Raw genomic sequence first — 12,879 nt, 5'->3', positions numbered from 1 at the left:
AAACAACAAAGAACGAAGAAGGGAGAAAATAGAGATGGAGATGAGAGAGACACACAGACTACGATCTAGAGAGAGAGAGGAGATCAAATTCGGCGAATAGTGAGGAGTGAGAAAAAGAAGAACTAGGGTTTAGGGGGGGTATTTATTCTGGAGAATTCTCCAGAATAAATGTACTCAACCATATTTATCAGATCAATTGAATGTAGGAGCATTCAATTGAGTTGGTTGGGATGATGAAGAATTTAAACAATTGGGTTTTTTTTTTTGGTGGGAGAGATTAACCTAATTAATCAGTTAGTAAGTGTACATAGATTAGGTTAGTTGTTTAATAAGTTTGGTTAAAAAATAAAGGGTAAAATTGTAATTTTACCAATAAAAATTTACTAAATTAGGAAACATTTGGGAAAGTTGCAACTAATGTGGACCAACCCAAAATGGAAAAAGTTGCAACAAATGTGGACCGGAGGTAGTATATGATGATAAGAGTACATAAATAATGTTTATTTATTAATTAATTATCTAAAATAAAAAAAATTTATCAAAAGATTTTCATTTTTTGTAAATATTATATTATATGAAGGATTTCGAGCTTCTTACGAGCTTTCGAGTAATGAGCAACTCGACTCATTAACATTTCGAGTCAATCTCGAGTTCGAGTCGACCTCATTCGAGTCGAGTTTTGACCGAGTCGAAGTCGAGTAGCTCACGAGTTGTCTCATCTCATAAGCACCCTAAGTGAAACTTTTTTTTTTTATTCAACGTAGGTATGGTTCTTCGTTGTCCAAACCTGATGTGCTTATTTAGTTCACCTTATGTTTGCTTATCTGAACTGATCTGATTTGATGGTCTTATTTGACCAAACTTTAACCTTATGTGTATGATAATTTATAAGGAAAAAAATATATTAAGTGAAGCCTTGTTAGATTCGTTTTTTTTTAGATTCGTAACAATGTAAACTTATTTAATCTGATTTGATATGATGTGAACTTATTTTTTCTAATCTAATTTAAATTTAATTTTTTAAAATAAGGTGAATTAAACAACGTCTACTTGGTAGTGTAAGGAGCATACGTAATGACGTTTTAGACCCAGGAGTAGTGTGAGAAATGGTGCTTCATAGAAATTGCGGTAGCATCTCTCATTGAGTCATTGCAATTGTTCGTTTGTTCTTCATCAAAATTTGCGTTAATCCGTATTAAGTTCTGGGATTCGCCTTATTTTGTCATAATCATGGAACCAGGTACATTCGATTCTCTAACCCAATCTCGCTATATTTCATTTACTCTTCCCGTTCACTCTCTTTCTTGCCCAATTGACTATTTTCAGACCAAAAACCTTCAAATTTCTGTTCTTGATTCACCTTTACAACCCATTAATCCCCCCCAAATTGCAGCTATGTTAGTCCCAAAACACCGTGAAAATGATTGGATTTTCGCCACTGAATCTGGGCATCTCCGGCTTTTATTGGCTTCTCCTGGAATCTCCAGGTTAATTTTAATTGGTAATGCTTCTAATGGTGATATTAATGTTGGTAATTTGTATAAAAGATCAATTGAAAATTGCCCAATTTATAGGGAGAAATTGGAGAGAAGTTTATACCCTTTGTTGATGGCTTTATTACCAAAGGAAATTGCTCAATTGGGAAATGTTGAAGTACCCTTTTTGAGTTATGAGGATAGTGTAATTAGTAGTGTTGTATTAGAGAGGTGCACTGGGTCTTGTGTTGGGGAAATTCTGGTTGAAGATGTCGAAATTGAGGGTTCTAGGAGGGAATTTAGGAGAAGGTTGAGGTTTAAGAGAATGCCCAATTTGATACAGACTGAAATCAGTGTTGTGCCAAATAATGGAGTTGATGATACTGGATTGAATTCTTTATGTATTGAAGAGGCGGAGTTTTGTCCGGATTTAGGGGTGTTGGTGCATCCTTACTTGGCACCGATGGTGGCCGGTCTGTCCTTGATCAGTGGGTATTTACAGGAGTGTATTGAATCTAAGGTTAGGCCAAAAGGGCTTTGCATTGGTGTTGGAGGTGGGGCATTGCTTAGTTTCCTATCATTGCAATTAGGATTTGAGGTTGTTGGTATTGAGATGGATGAAGTGGTTTTGAGGATCGCAAAGCAATATTTTGGGCTACAATGTGGTAATGGTATTCAGCTTTGTTTAGGAGACGGGATCGAAATATTAAAGAAGGTAGCATTGTTTGACTGTGATAATGGATCAAGTCCTTTGGTTGCCAATAGCGTAGGAGAGGAATATAGTGAGAATTATTTTGAGTTATTTGGCCCTAAATTTCTTGTTATCATGGTTGATCTGGATTCTAGTGATTCTAAAATTGGTATCAGTGCCCCTGCATTGGAGTTTTTGCAAAAAGATGTACTTTTAGCGGCCAAAACGTCTCTTTCTGAGCATGGAGTTCTAGTTATGAATGTAATTCCTCCAAATGGGTCATTCTATGATATGCTGATACATGAATTGCAAGAAGTGTTTGTGGATTTGCATGAAATAGATTGTGGGAACGGAGAGAATTTTGTTCTTATAGCCTCAAAGACATCTGTCACTTATAGTTCTGAAAATGCGTTTCTGAGAAAGCTGAAGTCTGTTATTTCAGGAACATTTGTGGATTCTATCAGGAAAATGTGAAGTAATGATCAATTCTTGTTGTGGGATTCTGATTTTAAGGTGCTATGATTTGATTGAGAACACTCCAGTAGATTTTTGCCATGCTGTTAATGGTTGCATTTCTTGGTTTCTATTGGGAAGTTTGGAAAGCAGAATGCTATATGTAAGCTATGTCCTATACTCCTATGTGTAACAAGTGATATTTTGAGCATGTGAACTGAGTTCAAGGGATGAACAAAAAGAAGTAATGTCTTTAACTTGTTATAGGCCCTGATATTAACTGAAACCAAAAGTTTGAGAATTTTCTGAGGTAACTTGATTTCTTATCATTTTCTTTTCTAAACATATCTATATGCCAAAGAATGTGGTATTATATTATATATAAGCTTTAAAAATATCTTTCTTTTAATCTGCTTTGCATGGGTATGCTAATGCTTGCTTCTTGTCATTTATATATATTTTCAATTGTTCTGATTGCAAGTATTTTGTTCCAAAAGTGAAGTCTGTTACTTCGAAAGTATTCATGCATTCTGTCATGAAATCATGAAGACTATTCAGTGAATGTTTGTCCGGTCTATCTGACTTCTAAGTCGCCTTTTGCCTTAGTGCTCGATCGTAAGCCTTTTCAAAAGATGTTGGGAAGTTTTATTTTCATATCTTGCACACTTTATTTTGGTACAAAAATTAAGAATTACGGATACAGTGAGCAAATTGAAGAGAAAGTATGGGTTGGTGAAGAAAAAAGATGGTTGGAGAGAAAAAGCTAAGAAATAATTTAAGACTATAAAAAAAAAGTAGTGTGAACTCACAGAGACTTATTTTGGATGCAGAAATTATTGGACTAATGTGTAAAGTCTATATACCTAGGGTGATATAGATAAGCAACTTTCTCTATTTTGTAAGTACTACCTAATGTTATTATTTATTAATCAATTCACCATAGTTCTCTTCTCCATACTTCCCAGAAATTTGTATATTTTGTGAGTTATGAATATTTTATCTATTTTTAGGCAAGTGATGGGGAAAGGGAAGTTGCATTTTATTGATCTTTAAGAACTGCTTACCCTTGATATGTTTATACTTTGTTTCTATAAATGAACATTATAAATCCTTGATTGAGCAGCATTGTTTAGGTGCACTTGGTAATAGCACTATTATTTCCTCTTAAATTGTTTCCACAATGTAATTAACAAGAGTGTTCCTTGGTGTCAGGTGTGAATAATAATTTGCCTGGTGTGAGAGTTTAAGGTGAAGGTTCAATAGTCATACTTTTTTCACGTTTACCTTTGATAAGCATCGCATCGTTTATATGCATTTTGGATTTTACAGCATTATGTAGGGGTCTCTTTCTTAATCCTTTGAAGTAATAACCATTTACAAGTGCTAATTGGAAAGCCTGCTTTTGTTATTTCAGGTGATATTATCATGGTAATCCTGAGTTCATTGAAGTTCAGCTTTGCATATATTACGTGTTTTTTTTTGTTGGGGTGATCAAATCCATCAATCTCTAAAATTTCAAGCATCACCTTTGTCCTCAATGTAAGTGTATTGTTCCTGAAAGAGTTATGGCATATTTAGTTCACCGAATTTTCACTTCAAATCAGACAAAAAAAAAAGTTTAGATCAAATCAGAAAAATTAAGTTCATATCAGATTAGATCGTTTTTTGTGCTGTTTCCTAACGCTAAATATCTTTAACTTTGTCATGAAAAATTATGAAAATTACATATTAACAAAGTACACATTATTACGAATCTAACAAGATCCCCTTGATTTTTTTTTTCCCCCTATAAATTAGCGTACATATAATAAGGTTAAAGTTGAGTCAAATCAGACAATTAGATCAGAAAATAAGTCCAGATAACAGAAAAAATAAGTTTAGCTCAGATAAAACATAAGGTGAAGTAAACAGGCCCTTACTTTTCCTCTTATGGTTAATTAATGCAATTTTAAAATTTGAACCAAATAAATCTTGGTCGGGCTTTAGTGCTCAACTGGAGTATGTTTCATTTGTACCTTCATTTTACTGGCTGCCTTTTCTTATATTTTCTTTTCCCCCGTTATTCCTTTTATTGTCTTTACAGTCTACATAGCCTGTCCTAAAGAAAATTTTAGGTCAATTTATTTTGTTGATCTGTGACTGCATCATTATTACAGTGGTTAAGCATTATATAAGAGCTTCAATCCCAACATTGAACCCCAATATATTCAGATAAGATCTGATACCCTCAAGAAGATCAGCTACATAAGTTAAGTGGAGGCGCGGGAACCATATCCTGTAGGGTTGATTAAATTTAGCTGTTTTTCCTTATCAATTTTGGGATGTATTGACTTGTAGGCTTCTACCATGGAGAAATTAGTGCTCCTTTGTGACCAAGTTGAACATAAGCGCATATTTAGTCTTTAAATATTGTACCACATTGTCAACTAGTGGTGGGTCTAAATTTTGTTAATGGGGTCTCGTTAATTGTTTAAAGGTATAGATTTGCTAGCTTTTCATGATTTTCATTCCAAAATTTTACAGAAAACCTTTTCCTTTTTGACTTTATCTGATGTAAATGAGTAGATACCCGCGGACATAGATGCCACACATTGATGATATCTGATACAAAAATACATTGGTTGGACCTAATCTTACTACGACCTTTTTTGGACTTTTTGAACCTAGTTCATCACTTTCCATACTTACAATAGTTGCCAGCTAATGTAAAATAGTGTAGTCTTCCCTTCTATTATGTTTTAACGCATGTTTTTAACGATTAATATCACATTGTAAAATTATAAAAGTGGATTTAATAAAATATACATTGAAACGATTCAAATAAGATCCCACGTGAATATGTTTTAACGTATCTATAAACCACAAAAGCGAGTCAAAGCGTGTTGTGTGAATAGTGTAAAAGTCAAACGGTGTGGAGGAAGTATATAGTAATACATAACTATTTTAAGCCGTCCCATAATCACGCCCGTTTATTCTTAATAATATTATGTGTATATGTGTGGGTTGGTCTCAATTAGAGTTAAAGTTGAAATTTTCTTTTAGTAGACCATGTAGTGGCAGATTCAACACATGCTTATGGTGAATATTTTTTTATTTGTTAAAGTCTATGGGGGTGCCCTACCTTTGATGTCATGAATTAATTAATATTAAAGATAAAACTAAGTAACATGGTTAGGTAATGAAGCTTATTACTACCTCCGTTTCTTTTTAGTTGACACATATTCCTTTTTAGGAAGTTTTTTTTTAGTTGACACGTTTTCTTTTGGGGTAAATTTCTTACCTTGCATTTACAAACTACCCCACTTGCTTTTTCATGCTCTCTCACTCTCTCTCCTCTCCTTAATATATGTGCCTAAATCAAACGCGTCAATTAAATAGAAACGGAGGAAGTATATACTACGTATTATTTTTTGACTGTTTAGGGTTGACCCTTCACTCCTTCAGGTTACCATTCCTATCATTCTAATTAGCAACCAAAGTCACAGATATCCACAGTTTTAAGTATTTCATCTTCCCTAAAATCACAGCTTTTTTCCTCTGAATCCACCACCTGTTCATCTTTAGAACTTGGTGCGCAAATGGCTGATGTTGGAGCTATACTCACTGTTACTCAGACTTTATTTGCAGCACTGGAATGTTCAATCCTCAAGGAGATTTTCTCCATTTGGGGTCATATATCTGAATTGGAAGAGCTCAAAAAAATGGTTTCCACCATCACAAAAGTGCTCCTTGATGCGGATGCCAAGCAAGTGTTTACCAACGAAGAGCAATACTGGATTGAGAAGCTGAATGAGGTTGTTTATGATGCTGATGGTTTATTTGATGAGATCCTTACATTTGCTGAGCAAAAGCAGCAAAATGATGGAAGTAAATTCCTTGAAGAGGTGCGTAGCTTCTTTTCTTCTAATAACCAATTTAGTGTGGCTTACGCAATGTCTCGACGGGTTAAGAAAATCAAGAAAAAATTGGGTGCTTTTGCTGATAATCATAGAAAATTTGGCTTAGCTGTCAACTCCCACCAACCAGTTGTGAGAAGAGTGGAAAGTTGTTCTTATGTTTGTGCGAATGATGTTATTGGGAGGGAGGATGACCTGAAGGCTTCGATGCCCATGTTGGATTCTGATTTTAAGGATGATGTTGGTTTTGTCACTATAGTGGGAGTTGGAGGATTGGGGAAAACAGAAGTGTATCATGGCGAAAGGGTTAAACATGAGTTTCCCTTGAGGCAATGGGTTTGTGTTTCCGATCAAAATGGCGAACAATTTGATGTGTAATCAATTCTTGCTAAGATATCAGAATCAGCTATGTACCAGAAGCAGGATGGCTTTGGAATGGATCCATTGCAAAGTGAACTACAAGAGCAGCTAGGGGGTAAGAAATACTTGCTTGTTCTTGATGATGTGTGGAGTGAAGATCGCTTCAAGTGGCTTGATTTGAGAAAGTTCTTAATGCTAGGTGGAAGGGGAAGTAGGGTTGTTGTGACTACACGCTCAAAAATGACAGCAAATATTATAGGAAGTGAGCACAGTACTTATGAGTTGAAAGGCTTGTCCAAAGAGGATTCTTGGCGATTGTTTGAGATGAAAGCATTTGGCATGGAGCACAACCTAATTTGCCCTTCTGAATTAGTCGAGATTGGGGAGAAGATTATTGAAAAGTGTCACAATGCTCCTCTGGCTATAAAGGTGGTCGGAAGTCTTCTATTTGGTCAAGACACCAGCAAGTGGCGCTCATTTCAAAAGAGTGGTCTAGCCAAGATTAGAAAAGGTGAAAATGAGGTTATGTCAGTTTTAAATCTAAGTTACCATAATCTTGAATCACCATTGAAAACTTGCTTTAGGTATTGTGCATTGTTTCCCAAGAACTTTGTCATATGCAAAAGAAAGTTGATAAGCCTTTGGATGGCACAACAGTACATTGTGCCCTTTGATGAGGGACAAAGCGTAGAAAATGCTGGCGAGGAATACTTTTCTATTTTGTTGAGAAGATGTTTCTTCCATGATGTAATAAAGAACGAATATGGTGACGTCAAATCATTTAAAATCCATGACTTGATGCTTGATGTTGCTCAAGATGTAGCAGGAAAGGAAATATGTTTAGTGAACTCCATCACAAGCAACTTGGCAGATACAACACGGCATATATTTCATGCTGGAAACACATGTACTAAGAGTTTCTCTAAACTTAAAATCCGATCATATCTTAGGGATGGCTATAACCAATTACAGGTGAGTACATTATTAGCAAGTTGGAGGTGTCTGAGGATATTGGATTTGCATGACTTGGGTATCAAATATTTGCCGGATTCAATTGGTAAACTGGTGCATTTAAGATATCTTGATCTATCTGGCAATAGAAATCTCAAGGCACTTCCTGATTCAGTTACGAAGTTATCAAACTTTAGATTTAAGTAATTGCTTTTGGTTCTGCAGTTGGCCAAAAAACCTTCAACAAACTAGTTAATCTTAGATACTTGCTTATATTTGGCTGCAGTTTATTGTTGCATATGCCTCCAGGCTTGAATAAGTTGACTTGTCTTCATGCACTTTCTAAGTTTGTAGTGGGGAATGAAGATATATATGGAAAGCAATGTGTTGGCCAGCTGGAAGATCTTAAGGCTCTCGAGAATTTAAAAGGTAACATTGATATCTCCATTTATGCAAGTGGCTCAGATGTCAAGGAGAATGATAGTGAAGTGGGATATTTGAAAAGCATGGAACATTTCAAAGGGGTATCAATAACTTTTGAGGAATGTCATTTACCAGAAGAAGATTATGGACCTGTTGCTAATTATCATGAATCTGTGCTGAAAAACCTGCAGCCACATCCTAATCTCAAGAGCCTAAAATTGTCGGGGTTTCAGGGTATGAACATTCCATTTTGGGGAAGACAGTGGACAACATTTTTTCCAAATATAGTCAAGATCAATTTAGAATTTATCCATAATTTGCAGATTCTCCCATCACTGAGCAATTTGCATCTTTTAAAATCTCTGTAACTTATTGGCCTGCGTAATTTGGAGTTCATAGAGGATATGAGCAGCACTAATGGTAATGCAGCAGAACTGACCTTCTTCTGTTCCCTCAAATTTCTAGAAATCAGGGATTTACCAAAGTTGAAAAGATGGTGGAGAGAGGAGTTAATTGCTGACCATGTCATTGATAGCAGCAAGAGCTTGAAACCATCATTTCCACTTCTTTCTGTATTGGTCATTGATAATTGCCGTAACTTGACATCATTTCCTCTCTGTACAATCTTGGAACAACTTTGTTTGATAAGTTTGAATAAATTTCCGCGTATAAGAATGGGTCAGGAAGATGTAGGGTTTGTTTCTTCCTTGTCAAATTCTACAATGTCAGATACTGGAACTTCACTCTTGAAATTGAGGCATGTAGCTTTTGATGACATGCTTTATTTTAATACAATTCCTGTGGAATGTCTTACTAGCATGTGCATTAGACATGCTTTGGAGCTGGAGTGTTTATCAGAGGTAGGAGAGCTATTTAAGAGATGTTCTTCTCTGCGAAAACTTGCGATTTCTTGTTGCTTCAAACTTAGGAGTCTTTCGGACGGTTTGGAGTATCTCACTGGTTTGGAGTCTCTATCAATTCATGTCACCCCAATGGTCTTCTCCTCTACAGAGGATAATGATGGTTTGCCTTGGAGACCCCTTGCTCAGACTCTCCATTCACTGGAATTAATTGAGACAGTTCGAGTGGAAATTTTACCCAAGGGATTGTAGTACTTGACCAGCCTCCGACATCTGAAAATTGATGGTTGTATGACTTTGAATGCCGTACCAGAATGGATAAGTTGTCTATCATCTCTTCAATCCCTGAGCCTCAGTGGTTGTTATAATCTCAAATCACTTCCCAGTGTAATGCAAAAGCTCACCTCTCTTCATAGACTTGAAATAAAGCGTTGTTCAAAGCATCTATCAAGAAGATGTCGAAATCCAAATGGGGAGGATTGGCCCAACATTCAGCACCTTTCCTCCATATCCATCAGTGAATAGTTTTACAGAAAGTACTGTCAGTTGAATTTGTCAACTCAGTCTCTGCTTTGATAATACCTATCACATACTGTACTTTGTTTGTCACAAAAATAATATCTATCTCCTTGAGAAATTAGCCTCTCAGTTTTTTGCAAACTTTGGATTTTCCTATTGTTTCTACACATAGTAGTTAGTAGATACATTTTTATTCCAGCAATGAAGAAAGATTGATGATATTCTGCACCACTACAGAATTCAGTTTCATTGGTTTCAATAAGGCAAGTTTTCACATAAGCTTTGATCATATGCAATCCTTTAGCAACACACTGATGCTCAATTCTCAAACTTCAGTGATGGATTGCCAGGTCTGTAGGTCCTTTCAGGCTTTGACATGTTTATTAGTGAATCTTGTTTTGTTTATTATTTTTACCCAAAAGTGAAATTTACTACTCTTATACTTGTGTTCAATTCATGTAAAGCTCTTGTCAGATACGAGTAGTATTTTTTTTTTAAAAAAATCTGATGCCTGCAATACGAGTGAGATTATAAAGACATTCTGATGCCTGCAATACGAGTGAGTTTATAAAGACTTTCATAATTTGAATAAAACACAAAGCGCGCAGCTAGATTATCTTCGTTGTAGAAAAACAATCAAATACTAGGCACAAGTTTATTATGAAAAGACAATCAAATACTAGGCACAAGTTTATTATGAAAAGCAACTGAAAACTATATACTTAGGGCCTGTTCTCTTCCGTTGAAACTTAGTGCAGTTCAGTTCAGTTCAGCTCTTAATTTATGTCTAAGGATATTGCTAATGATATAAAGCTAAATTTCATTCTTTTAAACTCTTATTACAACGACAACAACAACAATTTCTTCTCCTGCTCGAGTTGATCGTCTGGATGGATTGGTGCGAGATCATAACGGTGGTTTTGATGTGGCTCTCCTTGATTGTTTATTCTCTAAGAGGTTTCGCTCTGTTAAGTCTATCCCTCTCAAGTGTCGTTTGGGTTTTCTCGGGTTCTGAAAGGTGCTCTTGATAAGGTGGTCTCTAAGCCTGATGACATTTCTAATTGGGTCTCTTTGTTGGTGTTACCTCTTCGCATCCTTAAAATCTTTCGTCCGCGGAGTAGTCGTGAGTCTCGGTCTTCGGTAAGACGTCGGCATCAAGAAGAGAGTATTTCCCGTGCTATTTGTTCTTGGAGTGTAGCGGGTGGTAATTTGCAGCTTGTGAGGGAAATTTTGGCAGAGGATTCTCCTACTTTGTCGACGGTTGATGATGAGGACATTGATTTGGAAGAGCGTAATATTAAGCAGTGTCGTAGGAAGATTTGCGATGGCCATTACACTGCTGCAGTTCGGGTTCTTTCTTCTTCAGGCGTTGCACCTTATAATGACTCCACTCTTGCAGATTTACAGTCAAAGCACCCTTCATCTCCAGCTCCATCCTTGCCTGATATACCTATTGATCACCTTCATCTCGTTACGACTTCTGCTGTTGTTTTGGATCGGATTAGGAGTTTCCCTCGTGGCACATCATGTGGTAGGGATGGTTTGCGTGCTCAACATCTTATGGATTGCTTGAGTGGTGCAGCTGTGGGAGTCTCAAATGAGTTGGTTGACTCTATTACCGGGGTGGTTAATCTCTTTCTAGATGGGAGATGTCCCATGGAATTAGGAGAGTACATTGCTAGTGCTTCTCTTACGCCACTTGTCAAGCCTGGTGGTGGTATCCGTCCTATTGTTGTGGGTACGGTTTGGCGGCGTCTCGTTTCGAAGGTGGGTGCTGTTATGGTTGGTCAGTCTTTAGGGAGTTACTTTGATGGCCTTCAATTTGGTGTTGGGTTTCTTCAGGTGGTGAGGCAATTCTTCATGCGGTGAATCGGTTGATTGAGGACCGTGGTTCTGATGTTGGTCTATCTATGTTAGTTGTTGGTGGATTTTCAAAATGCCTTCAATCTGGTTGATCGTTCGGTCATGTTACGTGAGGTACGTCGTCGTTGTCCGGGCATTTTGCGATGGGTAGAATTCTGCTATTCTAATCCAGCCAAGTTGTACTATGGGGACCAAACCTTATGGTCGTCTCAACGGGTGCAGCAGGGTGATCCCCTTGGTCCTTTGCTTTTTTTTTTTTTGTTTTACAACCCCTGGTGTGTAAAATCAGAGAGACTTTTGATGTATGTCTTCAGGCTTGGTATTTAGATGACGACACGATTATTGGTGACACTTTGGTGGTGGGGCAAGTTGTGCAGTTGATTATGGAGGAAGGACCTCGTTCTAGGTTATGTCTTAATGTGGAAAAAACTGAAGTTTTCTGGCCTACAGAAGACCCTCGAAGTAGGCTGGTGGGTGTCTTTCCACCTAATATTGCTTGACCTTTGCGTGGTGTTAGGTTGCTTGGAGGTCCCGCTAGTTCCGATTCTGGTTTTAGTGGTGAGCTTGTGATGCAGAGGGTGACCAAGACCATTGCCCTTATGGATAAGGTCGCTATGCTCGATGATCCTCAGTGTGAGCTGTTGTTACTTAGGGCATGTACTAGAGTTTCAAAACTCTACTTTGCATTGCGTACTTGTCCTCTTAGTACTTTTGAGGTGGCTCAGCGCACTTTTGACGGAGCTCTTCGATCTTCCTTGGAGCGTATTGTTACTGCTTCGGGGCCTGGGTTTGGTGATTGGCAGTGGCGACTTGCCACCTTACCATTTGCGTTTGGAGGGCTTGGTGTTTATTCTGCAGGTGATGTTCGTCACTATGCTTTTCTTGCTTCTCGGTTACAGTCTGCTGGGTTGCAGACACAACTTCTTCGGCATGCTGGCATTGTTGGTCTTGGACGAGCCTTTGAGGATGCGTTGAGTCTGTTTAATGGAATAGTGGAGTCTAACGTTTTGAGTAATCCTAGTGAGGTTGCTGCCCCTAAACTCATGACGAAATTGGCAGATATATATTTCACAAAGGTTACCGCTTCTGCAGAATCTGCTTATTCTTTAACTCCTCGACAATCAACATTATGGAAATCATAGCAGGGTGATCACACCTCTGCTTGGCTTCAGGCGGTTCCTATTTCAAGGTTGGGTCAGACGATGAACGCCAAGACTTATCGCTGTGTGTTGTCCTATCGGTTGGGTGTTCCATTGTTCTCTATCTCGACGTTGTGCTCTGCTTGTTCGAGGGTTTTTGCTGGAGATATTTTCGGTGATCACGCGGTGTCTTGTGCTGGTATTGTGGGTATTAAACATCGGCATAATGTTGTTCGGGATACCCTTGTT

At 37.5% G+C, this 12,879-nt stretch overlaps 1 protein-coding gene and 1 pseudogene across 2 annotated transcripts; both read left to right on the top strand.

Annotated features, from left to right (window-relative positions):
• The first annotated feature begins 1,087 nt into the window (after window positions 1-1,087).
• LOC145640815 (uncharacterized) lies at window positions 1,088-6,383 on the top strand. Of its 2 annotated transcripts, none has more exons than XM_081692052.1 (3): window positions 1,088-2,929; window positions 4,034-4,158; window positions 6,247-6,383. In XM_081692052.1, exon 1 carries the CDS (start codon window positions 1,231-1,233, stop codon window positions 2,638-2,640), a length of 1,410 nt encoding a protein of 469 aa, XP_081548178.1. In that variant the 5' UTR covers window positions 1,088-1,230; the 3' UTR covers window positions 2,641-2,929; window positions 4,034-4,158; window positions 6,247-6,383. The 2 variants fall into 2 exon arrangements, with proteins under 2 accessions (XP_081548178.1, XP_081548177.1); XM_081692051.1 differs by having other exon boundaries at window positions 6,234-6,365.
• Window positions 6,198-8,617, top strand: LOC145640813 (disease resistance protein RGA2-like; annotated as a pseudogene).
• Window positions 8,618-12,879: the final 4,262 nt, after the last annotated feature.

This window comes from Chenopodium album, chromosome 7, assembly GCF_948465745.1.
Source record: "Chenopodium album chromosome 7, dcCheAlbu1.1, whole genome shotgun sequence".
NCBI classification, from domain to species: Eukaryota; Viridiplantae; Streptophyta; class Magnoliopsida; order Caryophyllales; family Amaranthaceae; genus Chenopodium; species Chenopodium album.
The sequence above is the reverse complement of the archived record's forward strand: the minus strand, read 5'-3'. Positions and strand labels throughout refer to the sequence as shown.